This window comes from Zalophus californianus, chromosome 10 (genome assembly GCF_009762305.2).
Source record: "Zalophus californianus isolate mZalCal1 chromosome 10, mZalCal1.pri.v2, whole genome shotgun sequence".
NCBI classification, from domain to species: Eukaryota; Metazoa; Chordata; class Mammalia; order Carnivora; family Otariidae; genus Zalophus; species Zalophus californianus.
This window is the reverse complement of record NC_045604.1, coordinates 87,983,288-88,002,185: the sequence shown is the minus strand read 5'-3', so window position 1 is coordinate 88,002,185 and position 18,898 is coordinate 87,983,288. Positions and strand designations below refer to the sequence as shown.

The following is an 18,898-nucleotide window of genomic DNA, read 5'->3' as shown; positions in this document are numbered from 1 at the left end:
TGTTGGATTTTGTCAAATGCTTTTTCTGAATCTGTTGATATGATCGTGTGATTTTTCTTCTTTAGCTTGTTTCTGTAATGGATTATGTTGATTTTTATGCCTTACATACCTGGAATAAATCCTGCTTGGTTGTGGTGTTGTGGTAGTTTTTTTAAATATATTGTTGGATTTGATTTGCCAATATTTTGTTAAGGATTTTTGCATCTGTTTTGATGAGAGGTGTTGTCTATAGTCTTCCTTTCTTATAGTATCTTTGGTTTGGGGATCAAGGTTATGCTGACCTCATAAAATAAATATGCTCTTATTTTCTGGAGAAGATTGTAGGAAATTGGTATAATTTTTTTCCTTATATGTCTAGTGGAATTCATCATCTGGGCCTGGTGCTTTCTCTTTTGGAAAATTATTAATTGTTGATTTAATTTTTTAAATAGATATCATTCTATTCAAAGTATCTATTTCTCCTTATGTGAGTTTTGGTAGATCATGTCTTTTGAGGAATTGTTTTATTTCATCTAAGTTATCAAATTTGTGGTCATAGAGTTGTTCCTAATATTCTTTTATTATCCTCCTAATGTCCCTGGTATCATTCGTGATGGTTCCTCTTTCATTTCTGATATTAGTAATTGTGTCTTCTTTCTTTTTTTCTTGGTTGGCCTGGCTAGAAGTTTATCAATTTTATTAATCTTTTCAAAGAAACAGCTTTTGGTTTTGTTGATTTTTATCTGTTGATCTTCCATTTTCAATTTCCTTTATTTCTGCTCTAATTTTTATTATTTATTTTCTTCTACTTATTTTGGATTTAATTTGCTCTTCATTTTCTAGTTTCCTAAGATGGAAGCTTAGATTATTGACTTTAGAGCTTTCTTCTTTTCTAATATATGCATTCAATGCTATAAATTTCTCTTTAAGCATGTCTTTCACTGCATTCCACAGATTTTGAAAAGTTGTGTTTTCATTTTCATTTATTTCAAATATATTAAAATTTCTCCTGAGACTCTTCTTTGACTCATGTATTATTTAGAAGTCTGTTGTTTAATCTTAAAGTATTTGGGGATCTTCCAGCTATCTTTTTGTTACTAATTCCTAGTTTAATTGCATTGTGGTCTGAAAGTATATACTGCATGGTTTCCTTCTTTTTTTTTTTTTTTTTGAGTTTATTTGAGAGAGAGCGTGAGAGACATCACAAATAAGGGGGAGGGGTAGAGGGAGAATCAGACTCCCTGCTGTGTGGGGAGCTCGATGCAGGACTCGATCCCAGTGGGATCATGACCTGAGCCAAAGGCAAATGCTTAACCAGCTGAGCCACCCAGGCACCCCACTGCATGATTTCTACTCTTTAAATTTTTTTTAAGATTTTTTATTTATTTGATAGAGAGAGATACAGCTAGAGAGGGAACACAAGCAGGGGGAATGGGAGAGGGAGAAGCAGACTCCCCACTGAGCAGGGAGCCCAATGTAGGGCTCAATCCCAGGACCCTGGGATCATGACCTGAGCCAAAGGCAGACGCTTAACGACTGAGCCACCCAGGCGCCCCACTACTCTTCAAATTTTTTAAGGTGTGTTTTATGGCCCAGAATGCGGTGTCTCTTGGAGAATGTTCCATGTGAGCTTGAGAAAAAATGTGTTCTGCTGTTGTTGAAGTAATCTATAAATGTCAGTGAGGTCCAGTTGATGGTGATGGTGCTGCTGAGTTTAACTATATCCTCATTCATTTTCTGCCTGCTGTCAATTACAGATAGAGGGGGTTTGAAGTCTCCAACTGTAATGTTGAATTTTTCTACTAATTTTTGCCATCCTATCAGTTTTGCCTTATGTATTTTGGTGTTCTGTTCACATTTGTAGTAAGCAAACAATCTCTAATTTTAATTTCTTCTCTTTTTAACTATAAATGAGATTGAATTTTATATATATAGCAGCCGTTTGTTTTTCCTATGCCCTGATTGGTTTGTGTTCTTTTTTTTAATGCTCTATTGTAGGGTTTTGTTTTGTTTTTTAACAGACTTTAGATGTAGGTTTCCTTTTGTTTATTTTCCATGGAATGTTATGAGTCCTTTCTGTCATCATCACTGAGGGAAAGCTTTATTGTCTGGCTTCCATATATCATCTCTTTTCTTATTTTTGTGTTTTTGCCCTTTTAAGATAGATTTTTTTTTCATTTTAATATGTCACGCACAACTTCAGTTATGCTTTTACTGCCTTGAATGATTTTAGTTCTGCTGTCGTTATCTTTTTTCCTTGTTATCCTTTCTTAGTGTAACAGTTAAAAGCAAGTCACATTGTCAGGGCTTGAATCCTGCCCCCCAATACTTACTAGTCAGCCTTAAGGAAGTTGCCTATCCCCTCTCAGTTTCCTTAATTATAAAGTGGAGACAATAATAGTAGTATGCAGCCATGGTGTTCTTGTAAGAATTAAATGAGCTAATGGGGCGCCTGGATGGCTCAGCTGGTTAGGCATCCAACTCTTGATTTTGGCTCAGTCATGATCTTGGGTTGGGATTGAGCCCCACATCAGGCTCCACACTCAGCATGGAATTTGTTTGAGATCTTCTCCCTCTCTCCCTCCCCCATCCATGCTCACTCTCTCTCTCTCTCTCAAATAAATAAATAAAATAAATTTTAAAAATTAAAAATTAAAAATAAATTATATGTAACACATATAAACACACTTAGAATAAAAGCATGGCATATAGAAAGTGTTAAATATTAGCGATTTTTATTTCTGTCTTCTCATCATTGTCATCATCATTCTCATCTCTATTAGCTCATCCATCTTCCTTTCTTTAATGTCATCTTGCATTTTTATCTTAGCCTCCTTGTGGCTTTTTTTTCCTGTTTAATTTTTTTAAAATGGTGTCTTTTTGTACTCTATTAGGATTCCGAGGGATTTCCTGAAATTTGGTTTTGAGTCTTACATTAAGCAAGGTTCAGAGGTATATTCTTCAGGTATAATCTCCATATTATATTCCTTTACATGGCAGTATTTTTATCACAATTATTTTCTGCTTTCCATATCCTTCCAGATCAATCTGTTCATGCTTTGTGTCAGTAAAGATGGTGCACGAGGGGCGCCTGGGTGGCTCAGTCATTAAGTGTCTGCCTTCAGCTCAGATCATGATCCCAGGGTCTTGGGATCAAGCCCCACATTGGGCTTCCTGCTCGGTGGGAAGCCTACTTCCTCCTCTCCCACTCCCCCTGCTTGTGTTCCTGCTCTTACTATCTTTCTCTGTCAAATAAATAAATAAAATCTTAAAAAAAAAAACTGTAAAAAAAAAGAAAGATGGTGCACGAAGTGCCCTTGACCCCATTCTTGGCCCACCTTGTGACAATATCTTACCTTTCCTTCTGCAGCTGGAGGGCTAGTGATGTATACAGCTCCCACTCAGTTTCTTGGTAGCTTTGCCCTATAACATCTATCTACTGTGATGGCCTTGCCTCCCCACTCCACATCCTACTCAACTGATGTAGTATAAGAAAAACTGTAATTTCCATATGTACTGCAAATTGGCTTCTTCATATACCTTCTTTTGCAGCAACTACTTAAAAGCAAGTTTGGTTCTATAAAGGCCATTCATAAGACTACAATGACACCTTGCAAGTGATCAGTGCAAATTTGTCCACAGAAAGTTAAGCTTTACTTTTTCAACATGGTAATTATACACCTCTCTTTCTGCTAGTTTTCCAAATTCTCGCTGCTTTTGGACATGATCAGGGTAAATAATATTCATATAACACTTTTATTTTTTTAAAGATTTATTCATGTATTTTGGGGAGAGAGAGAGAGAAAGCATGCATGAGCACAGAGGTAGGGGATAGAGAGGGAGAGAGAGTCTTAAAGCAGACTCCCCTCTGAATGAGGAGACCAACACAGGGCTCCATTTCATGACCCTGAGCCAAAAGCAAGAGTCAGATGCTAAACCAACTGCACCACCCAGGCATCCCCATTTAACACTTTTAAAATAAACCCAGATGCTATAAACTGTGCTCTAGAGTAAGGAACAATAAGATGGCCAACATCCAATGACCACATATGATCAACTAATGCCATCTGTTGGGGGCAGCCTTTTCTATTTGTTTCATCTATCACCATTCTAGAAAAGGGAAGTTCCTCAACAGAGGGGCATCTGTGGCTCTTTACTTTGGAAGACCGTTATCTCACTGAATCTCAGGTATTCTGCCTGAATCCTCCTTACTCATTATGGACTGGAACCCTGCTGCCCCTTACAGCTCTAGAAAGAGCCTGGTGAGGAGAAAATGAGACAGTCCTCCCAGATTAATACCTGGCAGGGCGATGGAACAGCTACCCAGTTTTCTCTGTGGGATGTAACCTGAGTCTGTGCATCCTGGTGGCCTCTGTTGCGTTTCCTCATGCAGTCTTTTGAGGTAAGATTTCCCATCCCAGCTGTAAATTTTGCTTAGATTTTTTCAGTTGTTTTTTTTTTTTTTCCAGTGACATCATTCCACTTCTTTCCCTTGCGCCTTAATAAGTATTTTCGTTTGGAATTTCAAAGCTCCTAGCCAGAACCCATTTGAATCAAAAGACATGTTTTAAGTACTAAGTATGCTTTTATATATATATAACTTTATTGAGGTATAACTTACATACCATAAAATTATCCCATGTAAGTGTACAAATCAGTGGTTTTTAGTAAATTTGCATAGTTGTGCAATTGTCACCATAATCCAATTTCAGAACATTTTCATCACCCTGATAAGATCCTTCAGGCCCATTTTCAATTAATCCCTGTTCCCATTTTTAGCCCCAGGCAACCACTCACATTCTCTCTGTATATTTGCCTTTCTCAGGTATTTCATATGTATGAAATCATGGAGTATGTGACCTCTCGTGTCTGTCTCTGAGTATAGTTTCTTATTATGACCTTAAAAAGCTTAAAATGCCTTTCTAGGTTTTCCTCAAGGACCCAGGGTTAAAATTCTCATGGTAAGAGCTCCAGGGAGGCCTTCCCTGACCTTACGGGACATTGTAATCCCGGCTTTTCATGTTCGGGAGCTGTGGTCTAAGTGGACTTCTAAGATAAATGCTAGAGGAACTACATTGGGGAGCATATATTAAGGAAAGCAAACAGGCCTTTGGAGGATTCTCTCAAGTTTGGGTTCACATCATCTGACATAGATCCTTGTTTGTTAACCCAGAGATTTATTTGTCCAGAAAGTGCTAAATTTCCCTTTATTCACCCATTCACCGTGTGCCTTTTGAAAACTCACTTCTTTGTTGAAAAGTTTACTTTATTCTCTCAAGTGTCAGAGAGGAAAACAGGGTGAAGTAGCGGTGGCCAGAGGTAATAGAATTACCTGGATTTCTACTATTTCTACTATTCTCTTCTTTCTGCCCTTGTAGCTGGACCTGAGTTTGGGTTAAAATCACAGTGCAAAGTGAACAGGAGCCATTGCTCTGGTAAGAACCTGAAACCTAGAGCTGAGTCTTCTCAGCTGAAACTATCTGTGTACTCAGAGCTATGCTACATGTTTGACATGTGTATCTCATTTACCCTATACAGTGATTTTCTGAGATTGACATAAAATCAGGCCCATTTTACAGGTGTACAATTGGTAACCTTAACCAAGGTCACATAGCTAGTAACTCTTTTACTCAGTTGAACCTTTTCTGTTTGGCCTAATGTCCCTATATCAAGCCACAAACTAGCTCTAGCTAATCCTATCAGCCAGGGAAGGGAGACAAATACTTTTCTGATTCATGCTCTTAGTCTCCTTTTTTTTATTGTAAAAAAAATCAATTCCATTAAGTAAAAATTACCAAAAAGCATCTTTGTTCATACCACCCTCTCACAAGTATTTCAGTTTTCAAAAAATTTTCTGTCTTTTCCACCTGATTTCAGCTCTCTACCTAGTTACCATAATGACATATATTCTATTTTTATTCTATTTTCATCTGTCATTCTTTTTTTTTAAAGATTTTATTTATTTGAGAGAGAGAGAGGGAGAGAGCACTAGCCAGGGGGGAGGGGGTGCAGAAGGAGAGGGAGAAGCAGACTCCCCTCTGAGCAGGGAGCCCAAAGTGGGGCTCCATCTCAGGACCCTGAGATCATGACCTGAGCTGAAGGCAGATGCTTAACTGACTGAGCCACCCAGGCTCCCTGATCTGTCATTGTTTCTTAAAAGCATCTTTTATGTTAATACTTAGTTTTTGCAAAATAATCCATTCATCTCATAAAACATAATTTTGACTGGTCTCCTAATGTGAGACATGTAAATTATTTCCAAATTTTTGCTATCACAGATGGTGCTGCATACTCATGTATAGAGATTATTTTCATTGTGAATTATTTCCTTATGATAAATTCCCAGAAGTGGGCTTTCTGACTTAGACTACAGAACATTTTTGTAGCTCTGTAAGCATAATGCCAGATTGCTTTCTAAAAGTGTTATGCCAGATTAACTTCTAGGTAAAGCTGCAGAGTGATGTAGGATAACAGAGCTCCCTCCTTTAATACCTAATGAAATGAACAAAAACAACAACGGCACAATTACGCCTAAGAATTTCCCAGCAACAGCTAGAGAAAATGACTGGTTCTATAAACATTGAAAAGTGGTGGGCAAGAAGAGAAACAGAAGATCTGGCATGCTGCATCTCCCAACCCAGAATGCACCATCCCACTGTCCTCCTAAGAGGGATTTTGAAGAAAGGTGGTGAGTTGACAAAATCGTGAGTTCTCACTCATCATCACCACTGTGGAGAGAAGTGGATTACAGTGGTGCCTGCAGATGCGAACAATGTCTAAGAGAAACCCTTGGGCATGAAGCCCCTGCATGCTTCTGTAGGACCTTAGTACAGGTGGGAGAAACTACCAGGGTTTACATCTTCCAGAGCTCTGTGCTGTGTCAGGGTTGTGAGATGAATCGTACAGGAGTGTGGGGCATTTCACTAGCTGGGTTGGGAGTGGAACCATAGTTCAGGAAAGTTGGCCAACTTGTAGAAAGAGAGTGTAGAGCCCAGGTTTCCTAGCAAGGGCAATTGACATTTCCTTTTACCCAATCCCTGTAACTTCATGCTACGGAAAAGAAAGCCACACACCAGTCCTTGAATTGTGGTCGGGAAAGTTGGGGAGATAAACTGGCTTCTGATAATGTTGGGAAAGATGTCAAGAACTTAAACCTGATTGTATCAGAGCAAGAATGGTATGAAAACTATGAACATGAGAGAGAGGCAGATAGACAGAATGAATGAATCTAAAAGAAAACCTTACCGGGGTGCCTGCGTGTCACAGTCAGTTAAGCATCTGACTCTTGGTTTCAGCTCAGGTCATAATCTCAGGGTCCTGGGATCAAACCCTGTGTTGGGCTCCATGCTCAGTGCAGTCTGCTTAAGATTCTGTCTTCCTCTCCCTCTGCCCCTGCCTCCCCCTCTCTGCGTGCACACATGTGCGCTCTATGTCTCTAAAATAAATCTTTAAAAATAAAAATTAAAAAAAGAGGGGCACCTGGGTGGCTCAGTCGGTTAAGCATCTGCCTTCCGCTTGGGTCATGATCCTTGGGTCGTGGATTTGAGACCTGTGCCAGGCTCCCTGTTCAGCAGGGAGTCTGCTTCTCTCCCTCTGCCCCTTCCCCCAGCTTGTGCGCGCTCTCTCTCTCTCTCTCCTCTCTCTCAAATAAATAAAATCTTTAAAAAAATTTGTTTTTAAATTTAAAAGAAAATCACCTAAGAAACAGAAAACATTTCTGTTGAAAGAACTTAGTAATAACATGAATTTAGTTTTTTAAAAAGTTTTTTAAGTTTAAAAGTTTTTAAAAAGCTGAACAGTGTGGTACTGGCAAAAGGATATAGAGCTCAGTGGAATAGAATTGAGAGTTCAGAAATAAGCCCCTCACATTTATGGTAAGTTGATTTTTGACAAAGATGCCAAGATAATTACGTGGGAAAAGAATACTCTTTTCAACAACTGGTGCTGGGACAACTGAATATTTACATGTAAAGTAATGAATTTGTTCTTGTACTTCACACCATAGTCCAAAATTACCATGAATCAAAGTCCTAAATTTAAGAGTTAAATTTGTAAAATTGCTAAAAATTGTTAAAAATAAAAAATAGAGGTGCAAATCTTCATGACCTTGAACTAGGCAATGGTTTCTTAGGACACCAAAAACACAAGCAACAAAAGAAAAAATAGGTAAACTGGACTTTGTCAAAATTAAAAACTTTTATGGGGCACCTGGGTGGCACAGTCGGTTAAGCATCTGATTCTTGGCTTCCGCTCAGGTTGTGATCTCAGTGTTGTGAGACTGAGCCCCACATCAGGTTCTGCACGTGGAGTCTGCTTTAGATTCTCTTTCCCTTTCTCTCTGCCCCTCCTCTTTGTTCTCTCTCTGTGTCCAAAATCTTCTTTAAAAAATTAAAAACTTTTGTGCTTCAAAGGACGAGGTCAAAAAAGTGGAAAGATGACCCACAGAATGGGTGAATTTTTTTTTTTTTACAAATCATGTGTCTGATAAGGGACTTATATCTGGAATATATAAAGAGGTATTACAACACAATAATAAAGAGATAACCCTACTAAAAATGGGCAAAGTAACTGAATAGACATTTCTCCAAAGAAGATACACAAAGAGTCAATAAACACATGACAGCATCATTAGCCATGGGAAATGCAAATCAAAAACACAATGAGATACCACTTCACAACTAGGAGGAGAATAATAAACACAGAAAACAACAAGTGTTGGTGAGAACATGGGAAAATTGGAACTCTCACATATGTAAGGGAAATGTAAAATGGTACAGCAGTGTTGGAAAACAGTATTTGATAATTCCTCAAAACTTAAACAGAGTTACCATATGACCCAGCAATTCCACTCCTAGGTATATGCCCAAGAGAAACAGAAACATTTGTCCACACAAAAATTTGTACATGAATGTTCAGAGCAGCATTATTCATAATGGCCAAAAAGTGGAAACAATTCAAATTTCCACCAACAGATGAGTGAATAAATAAAATAGAATATATCCATACAATGGAATTTTCTTTAACAATAAAAAGAAGTGAAGTAATAATACATGCTACAACATGGATGAACCTTAAAAATATTATGAGGGACACCTGGGTGGCTCAGTCAGTTAACTGTCTGACTCTTGATCTCAGCTCAGGTCTTGATCCCAGGGTTGTGAGTTCAAGCCCCACATTGGGCTCCACCCTGGGGATGGAGCCTACTTAAAAAAAAAAAAGCAAATAGATCAATAGCTCGATCATGGAGTAAAATAAGGTAGTCATAAAAGAACACATATTATATGATTTCATTTATACAAAATGTCCAGAATAGACAAATCTATAGAGACTGTAGATTAGTGGTTGCCTAGTGCAGGGGATTGGTGGGGGAGATGAGGGATAACAGCTAAAAGATATAGGGTATCTTTTCCATATAATGAAATGTCTTAAAATTGGTTATAGTAATGGCTGCACAACTATGAATATTAGTTCATCATGTATACATATATTTTTAGTAAACCATTAATATGGATGACTTTCATCTCAATAAAGCTGTCTTTTCAAAGTTTGCAGATGAGGTGATAAAACCCAGAATTAGAGGAAAAGAGGGATTAAAAACCAAAGAACAGGTGCACCTGGGTGGCTCAGAGGGTTAAGTGTCCAACTCATGATTTCGGCTCAGGTCATGATTTCAGGGTCATGAGATTGAGCCCCGCATCAGGCTCCATGCTAGGTGTGGAGCCTGCTTGGGATTCTCTCTCTTCCTCTGCCTCTGCCCCTCCCCCTCACCACCCACCCACCAGGTCACACATTCTCTCTCTCTCAAAAAAAAAAAAAAAAGAAAAATCTTGTCATTTGCAATGATGTGGATGGAATTAGAGGGTATTATGCTAAGTGAAATAAGTCAAGCAGAGAAAGACAATTATATGATTTCACTCATATGTGGAATTTAAGAAACAAAACAGAGGATCATAAGGGAAAAGGGGGGGGAATAAGACAATCAGAGAGGAAGACAAACCACAAGAGACTCTTAACTATAGGAAACAAATAGGGTTGCTGGAGGGGAGGGGTAGGGAGATGGGATAACTGGATGATGGGCATTAGGGAGGGCATGTGATGTAATGAGCACTGGGTATTATATACAACTGATGAATCCCTGAACTCTACCCCTGAAACTAATAATATACTATATGTTAATTGAATTTAAATAAAATAAAAACCAAAGAAACAAATTGACAATGAAACAATACCATTAATGATCTAATAAATATATTAGGAATAGCAAGGAATAAAGTGTAGACATCTCATAAATGGCTTAGAGGGAAGGGTTGAGAGAATTACACTTACTATAGAAGAAAAGCCAAATACATTAAAGTGATTATCAATAATATGATTGATATGGAGGCCAAACAATGCTAATTCCTTAAGTAGGTAACTCAGCAAATAGTATAGACAATATATATAAAGATATAAATGAGAAATTATTCCTAAAATGTTAACAAATTATGAGCATGCTATGTTTCAAGAAAAACTGATATAGAATAATTGACCAAAATACATAGCCCAAATAAGTTATTGGGCTTACAGATAAGAGATTGCATCACACATCTAGATAAGGAAAAAAAAGGTCAGTGAAGGGGGAAGTATCTGATGGATCTCACACTTCCACACAGCAACTTAGTACACAGGGAAGCATAAGACAACAGTCAGAAGTCTAAAGGAAAGAAAATGTGACATGAGAATATCACTCCAGCCAAGTCACTGTTCAAAAACAAAATCAGCTGACAGATATTACCAAACTTGCAAGAACTGAGAGAATGGAGCATATAAGTCCCTTCTTGGGAAAAAAAGAAAAGAAAAGAAATCAGCCAACTGATTGGTTGATCAATCAAAATGAAGAACTGTTGAATGGTCTGTGTTAAAAGCCTTAAATTTCAGCATTGAATCTATTGAAATATAGACCTCAGACTAAGGAATGGGAGAATTATGGTTATCCTCAGCAACAACAAAAGACCCCAGAGGAGGGGAGATGGAAAGAAGAGTGAGTTAATAACCTCATAGCTTATAAACGAATCAATGAAATTGGTCTAATGTTGAGTCATGTGGATTTACAAATGAAATATAATGTCTGGATTTGCTTCAAAATACTCCAGACAGAGAAAGAAGAAAGGAAAGGGATGGGAGAGAGAGGGGGAGAGGGAAAGGGAGGGGGGCAAATGAATATGGTGGTGATTAGTGTGGGGACATGGATGAGACAAGAATAGCGAAATGCTGATAATTATTGAAGCCAGATAATGGGTACATGGCAGTTTATTATACTATTCTCCTTACTTTCATGTATTTAAATTATTTTTTACATGATAAAAAGTTAAACTACAATCATAAAGTTGGACTAAATGATTTTTAAAAGCATAACGCTAAGCCTATAATCACTTAAAATTATTTTTTAGTTAAGAAGCATCATGGGGCTCCTGGCTGGCTCAACCAGTAGATCATGCAGCTCTTGATCTTGGGATCATGAGTTCAAGCCCCACATTGGGTATGGAGATTTTTTTTTTTTTTGAGAGAGAGAGAAGTGCATACGCACATGCAAGTGGGAGGAGGGGCAGAGGGAGAGAGAGAATCCTAAGCAGGCTCCACTCAGTGTAGAGCCCATTGTGGGGCTCAATAGCATGACCTGGGCCAAAATCAAGAGTCAGACGCCTAACCCACTGAGCCACCCAGGGGCCCCTGGAGATTATTGTTCTTAAGAAAATGTTTGTTAATGCCTGTTGGTGATGGTTAAAGGTTTTTATAAATAAAGATTTTTTTTTAAGTGTCTTGCTGAGAGAGTATATCTTAAAAGTTCTCATCACAAGAAAAAAAAATTGTTACTATATGTGGAAACAAATGTTAACTAGTCTTATTGTGGTGATCATTTCTCAGTATATACAAATATCAAATATTATGTTGTACAGTTGAAACTATTATGTCACTCATACCTCAATTTTTTTTCAAAAAGCATCTTTTAGGAAGTAATATCTCTTGTAGTAAATCATGATTTATCTGAAGTTCAGCAGGTCCTTCAGTTTTACTTCAGTTTTTACTCTCCTTTTCTTCTGCTATGGTTAGGTGTAATAAAATTTAACATCTTTATTTTAAAATAGTATAATATATATCATATATAATAATTTTAATATATGATGTAATTATATAATATATATGTGCATTAATAGAATATGTATCATATATTAATGCATAATAGTGTAATATATAACAGTATAATATATAATATCAAATGATCCTATCCTTATTAAATCCTTTCTTTCATCTGTCCTTCCATGTTCAATGTGTTGTGTGCCAGAGAGAAAGCCAGGATTGCCATCAACAGTTATTTCTGGATGTGAGATTTGATTTATTGCCTTCTTCTATTGTGCAATACTTCCTGTTTTACCTTATTAAAGTAATTCTTTGTATAACTAGTACCTCTCATTTTTTTATACAAATGATAAAGTCATTACTCTTTAAAAGCTTTTTTCCAGTTTATGCGGTTACCATTAATGTGTAAGTTTCACCACAGCTCTGCCAGTACTGGTAGTTGTACATTTTCAGAGGCCTCTAGCTGAGGTGGTAAAATACCTTAAGTATGAAATGTAAACCCCCAGCATGCTAATGACCTGTTCTGTGTCTTTGAATCCAGGAAGCATCTATGATTTTTATTTCCTCAAGCAAGGTAGTGGACATTGGTGCACATGGACAGAATATATCACCAAAGAGGAGGAAGATATCCCAGCTAATGCAAAGGTAAAAGAGAGGTATTTGCCATGGAGCTTTGGTTTCTAAAATTACCTGAATTTTCTCTAAGGTGGAGGAATTGATGTCAGTTCTGTATTAGCATTTTTAAGAACTTTCTTTAGAAAAAGTTTCAAACATGAGCTGGATCAGCCTTCAAACGCATGGATTTAGAGTTAGACGCAGATTCCTTACTCAGCCTTCACGCTCTCTGCCTCAGTTTACTCAGCTACACAGTAGCAGAAAGAATACTTAAAGGGTGTTTGCAAGAATTGAAGGCATGAACACATGGCACGCATTATGTACTAGATTCATGTTGGTTGCTATTTTGATTATTAGCATTGTCATGTGGTCAGTGATCAATGCCAGGTGGTCATTGGTCTTACCTCTCAGACATCTCAGCCAAAAAAGGTTGTTTTCTTCAAAATTCCCAGAGAAAGATTTCCTTGATGAGAATTCTTAGAAAAACAGGTCTGATGAATGGGTTTTCTGGTTAGCAGATGATTCAGCTACAACTCCTGCTCATTTCATTGTGGAAAATTTGCCTGTTAGTAGTATCTCGTGGACATACTTTCATTTTTCTGGGGGTGATTGCAGATCATTCAGGCCCCAAATGGAGTGGTGAACAGTGGATGGAAAAGTGAGAATATTGACACAAGTCAGACAGCTGGCAAGACCACAGCTGTTCCTGAAGATGGTGTGATGAATAGAGGTGGATGTGTGCTGAATTCAGGACACACTCTGGCGGCTGAGTGTTGTGCAGAAGCCCCAAGCGCAGAGGTCCAAAACTTTAATTCTCCTTAAAGAGCTCAGTCACCTGAACTCCAGGAGTTTGAAATCGTGCTGAATTCCTGCAAATAAGAGAGTCCAATGCAGAAAAGATTTTAAGTTCTGCTGAAAATTTTCCCCTTGTCAAACAGGTGTTCTAGTCTCTGAAAATAAAAATCTCTGAAACCCAACTTGCTTTAAATTCCATATTGGTAGCAAAATAAGCATCTTTGCCTGGCCCTGCATTCGGCACCACTTACCAGCTACGTGGCTTTGGACAAGTGATCCAGTAATTCTCCAGCCTCAGAGGGTTACTGGGAAAACAGCAGAGGATAATATAGGCAGAACCTCCATAGCTCAGTACCTATTAATTTTCTTCCTCTATACTTCAATTCCTGCCCTGTCTGTTCCTTTTCCTTTGAGCTAATTACTTATCAAAAGAAGCCCAGCCTCTTTCTGCTAGTACACACAGGGCTGCCATGTTGCACAGACTCAGTTGGCTCCATTGACATTATGGTCTAGCTTTGCTTTAGGGGCACCATTTACATAAACCATAGTGTGAACGGTGCTTTCTAGAGTTGTGCAAACAGTGGCTTCCTGTTCACTGGCCCCTCCCAGCCTAGACATATAGGGAGATGTCAGCATATGATATACATCTTCTTTTCCCTTCCTCTGTTCCCATGGAGGAACCAAATGTGGCCAAATGATTGATGACAGGGTTCAGGCTCAGAGAAGCCAAACTAAGGTAAGGTATTCTATTCAAAGTAATAGGGATTCCAGGAGCCTAAGACCAAGGCCTTAGAGTCCATTTGGGGTCTGAATAACAGGAAGAGTGTTATAATCCCCATATTGGAAAAAAAGGCTAAATGGGGGTGGGTCCTAGAACCAAGAATCTGAGTGTTGGAAAAAGCAGATCAGGAATAAGTGCAGAGAATGGGGACTGAGAGTCAGAACCCACCCCCTCAAGCCAAGCAGTAGGATGTCATATGGGAAGTGGACCTTGCCTGGGGCAAAGCAGACAAGTTGGTTCAGAGCAATGATCTCAGAGGGCAACAGCTATAGACCAGTCCTTAATGTAATTGGTGTCTATACCATGATAGTTCAGTGGTTAAGAATATAGACTTGGGAGGGGCGCCTGGGTGGCTCAGTCCGTTAAGTATCTGCCTTCAGCTTAGGTCATGATCCCAGGGTCCTGGAATCCAGCCCCGTGTTGGGCTCCCTGCTGAGCAGAGAGCCCGTTTCTCCCTCTCCCTCTGCTGCTCCCCCTGCTTGTGCTCTCTCTCTCTCTCTCTGTCAAATAAATAAATAAAATCTTAAAAAAAAAAAAAAGAATATAGACTTTGGAATCAGACAAGCTGGAATTCAAGTTCCTGCATTTCCACTTACTTGCTGCATTACTTGGACAAATTGCAGAAGAGCTATGGACCACAGTTTCCTCATCTATAAATCAGAGCCAATAATGCCCATCTTGACATGTATGATCTCATTTAACCCTCAAAACAGCTTAGTGACCTAGGTGCCATTATTATCCTGTCTCACAGATGAAGAAACTGAGGCCCTGTGCAGGTTAAATACTCACTCAAAGTCATAAAGATAGTAAGGGATGGAGCTGAATGGACAGTAAGTCTGAATGCCAAGACCCAGCCTCCCTGGCCCAGTAACAAGACTATCCCATGTCTTTGTGGTACAGGTCTCAGAACTCATCATCTCCACAGTGGAGACAGCCAGGCAGTCCTTCTTCTTGAAAACCTACGTGGACCATGAAATTCCAGTGCTGTTTGTGGGGCCCACAGGCACTGGCAAATCAGTCATTACCAACAATTTCCTTCTCCACCTTCCCAAAAACACCTACCTGCCCAACTTCATCAATTTCTCTGCCCGAACCTCAGCCAATCAGACTCAGGATATCATCATGTCCAAGCTGGATCGACGACGGAAGGGCCTGTTTGGGCCTCCCATAGGGAAGAAAGCAGTGGTATTTGTTGGTAAGGCATTAGCCTGAATCTGAACACAATCAGATTCTTCTATGCTGCAGCAAACCAGAATCTCCCACTGCACGGTTCTTTTACTCTCTCTAAGAAATAACGTATTTCTGGTTAATGTAATTTAGTATTACTTCCCTCCCCTTTTCTTCTCCATCCTGCTTCCCTTCCTTTCTTCCTCCCACCTTTTTTCCCTCCCCCTTCCCTCCCTTTCTCTCGTCTTTAATTTTGTTTTTCCATTCCTTTCCTCCTTTCGTTACCATGTATTTATTGATTAAGTACTATATGTCAGATTTTTCAGTAAGATGTAGTCCAGGTCTTTTTGCCTCAATTAGGCTTCCAGTTTCCCCTGAGATGAAGATGAGCCTTTGGATCAGGGAAGGTTACTTTGTAGTGAGAATTAGTTCTAGAAGGGTGTCTACTCTCTTGCATCTCCAAAAACAACACTCACTTTGTGATAAACCCCATATTCCATTTTTTGTCAGATGAAGGTTATCAGAAAAGGAAGAAACCTAAATATTGCTAAATAAGTATTTGTGAAATAAGCACATTGAATTTCCCCAGGATTTTACCTCTCTACAAAGCATTCCTCATTTATTTCATTTGAGCCTAACATCCCTGTGAGGTTATTAACCATCATTATCATTTTACTAGTCAGATAATTGAGGCTCCAGAAGGTTAAATTCTCTGTCAAACATCAAGAAAATTCTGGAGCCATGACCCAAACCTAGGTTTTTTTATGACAAATACATTACATTTTCCACTCTCTTACTGCTAACTCATAGGGTTGTCATTTAGTAAAAGTAATGCCCTACTGTTCTGGGTTATCTCATGTCCTGTCTTTAAAATTCATGTATTGATAGTGAATATTATCTTTATTTATATCCTTGCCCACTAACATTAGCTTCTTAAAGGCAGAGATCCAATTTTATTTTGTTTTCACTTTCTTTTCTTCCCTTTTCCCTTTCCTTCAAACTGTTCTCCCTTCCTATTTCTTATGGGATATTCAGAAACAATTTAAGCTTTGTAACCAAACAGATCTAGGTTCAAATCTAACCTTCTAGCCGTAGGCATATTGTGATTTAACTTGCATGACCCTTAGTTCCTCACCTCTAACATAAAGGTAATACTATCTTCCTTATAAAGCCATTATTTGGATTAGATGAGATAATATGTATAAAACCCCTGAACTGTTATCTGAAACAAACTGGGCATTCAATCAGTGTTCATTAGAGAAAAATTAAGTGAGCTTCCATTTTATTGAGTGTCTTCTATGTGCAGTCACTGGATCACAATATGCTATTGGTGGAAATCAATCCTTACCCTTGAGAAAGTCACCATCCTTGCCATTTTGATTTTGCTCCACAAAAACCCTAGCTCAAAACTTTTCTCCCATTGGGATTCAGTTGTTACCTGGTGATTGATTGAATTATATACGCTGTTCGCTGGGAGTATGACTGTCTTCCTCACCATCATATCCTCAGAAATTAATAAAATGTCTAGCTCATAGTAGAGAATCAATATACTGTGGTTGATGGAATGGGAAAAAAATCAAACGCCTGTTTGTTGATGCTAATCCATGCATCCTTAAAGTCACAATGGGCAGAGATCTCAGTGAGGCAGGAGAACCCAGAACCCAGCAAATCCTCTTCCCATATGGTCAGAATATCCACTGGCTGAGCCCTGCCTAGAGTGGGAATGGGACAAGTAGGCACAGACTCTCCCATGAAAGGAATATTAATTAGGCTTAAATAGCCCAGAGACTTACAGTATGTGGCCATGCCTTCTTTCCCCAGATGACCTCAACATGCCAGCCAAAGAGGTGTATGGGGCCCAGCCCCCCATTGAGCTCTTGAGGCAGTGGATTGACCATGGTTACTGGTTTGACAAGAAGGATACAAACAGGCTGGACATTGTGGATGTGCTGCTTGTGACAGCCATGGGGCCCCCCGGGGGAGGAAGAAATGACATTACTGGTACGTGAAAGAGAAAGTTCATTCCTCTTCATCGTCCAGCAGAGCCAGACTACCTTCATGGACGGAGGGTTGGTACAGGGCACTCTGTCCTGATGGAAGGTGGAGAAAAGTATATTTAGGCTATAGCTGGAAGGGTTTGGGCTAGCTCCAGGGAGTGGAATTCGAAGACTTCATATTGAAAGTTGTGTGAAATGGACTTGAAGATGAAAAGAGAATGTGAGAGTCTCTGGCTAGGCCCTGGAGGAACAGAGTTCCCTGGAGAAACTCTCCATATGAAAAGGAGAGTTCAGTGTGGCCAGCACGTGTACCAGGAGGGAGGCTAGATCAGAGGTTCTCAAGCAGGGGTGGTGATGGATTCACCTGTTGGGTTTTTTGTTTTTTTTTTTTACAGTTCTTCAAATTGCCAAAGATAGAACAACTAACCCAAAGTGGCCTAAACAAAATAATAATTAAAAAAAAAATAAGAGCTCCCCCCATCATCTAACAATTCAGGAATACATTTGCTTCAGGCGCAACTGGATTCTTCTAGGATCTGTGTTTTTAATTCTGAGATCCATCCTTGCTTAAGAATCTTAATACCATCTCTAGACTTAAGATTCTTTGACCTCACTCTCCCCTCTGACATTTAGCTTTCTTATCTGTAAAATTTTCCATAAGGAAAATGGACAGGATGATCTTAATTGGTACATTGTGTATCTAAGAATACAGACTCAAGAATGATCACTACCAAGACATGTCCTAGTAAAATTCCTGGACTTTAAAGAATAGGAAAAACTCTTTTGGTCATCTAAGCACAAAAGAGTACATGACTTTTAAGAGAAATAAAATTAGAGCATCTTAAAACTATTCAACCACAATGCTTTATGCCAGAAGAAAATGAAATAACGTATTTAAGATACTCAAGGAAATAAAATGGGAGTCAAGGATTTTATAGCCAGAAAAGCTGACTTTCAGATATAAGAGGAAAACTTTTAGCAGAATGCAATAAGTCAGATTTATTTCCACAAGTCCTTTCTTGGGAATCTACTAGAAAATGGGTTTCACGTGATCAAAATGACTGTAAAGAAATAGGTGTTATACACAACTAATGAATCATTGAACACTACAACAAAAAAATAAAGTATTTCAATATTCAAAATTTTTAAAAAAAGAAATAGAACAACTGGTAGTAAGCATTAAATATACAGTTATTTGTTGAACTAAGACTACCTGGGAGTGATTATAATATGTAAAGGCTATAAGACCCAGTGATACAGAACAACTGAAAATGGAGGGGAGATTAGGATAGCAAGTACAAAAAGTTTTAAACTGTTTTCAGTTATCATAATTGGTAGTGGTAGTATATTCTTAGTCTAAGGGCTTTGTATAAAGTAGGATTATACAAACAAGTTATTGTGGAATTTTCTATTTCCACTGACCCTTGTATCCTTGAGAACCAGGAGT

The 18,898-nt window shown here is 38.6% G+C and overlaps 1 protein-coding gene across 1 annotated transcript in view; it reads left to right on the top strand.

Moving 5' to 3' along the window:
• Positions 1–18,898, top strand: part of DNAH3 (dynein axonemal heavy chain 3) — a 175,669-nt gene that overhangs the window by 106,205 nt on the left and 50,566 nt on the right. Inside the window, exons 41-43 of the mRNA XM_027612190.2 lie at positions 12,638–12,741; positions 15,188–15,482; positions 17,276–17,455. Of these exons, the coding sequence (XP_027467991.1) occupies positions 12,638–12,741; positions 15,188–15,482; positions 17,276–17,455 (579 nt within the window). The remainder of the gene's footprint in view (positions 1–12,637; positions 12,742–15,187; positions 15,483–17,275; positions 17,456–18,898) is intronic.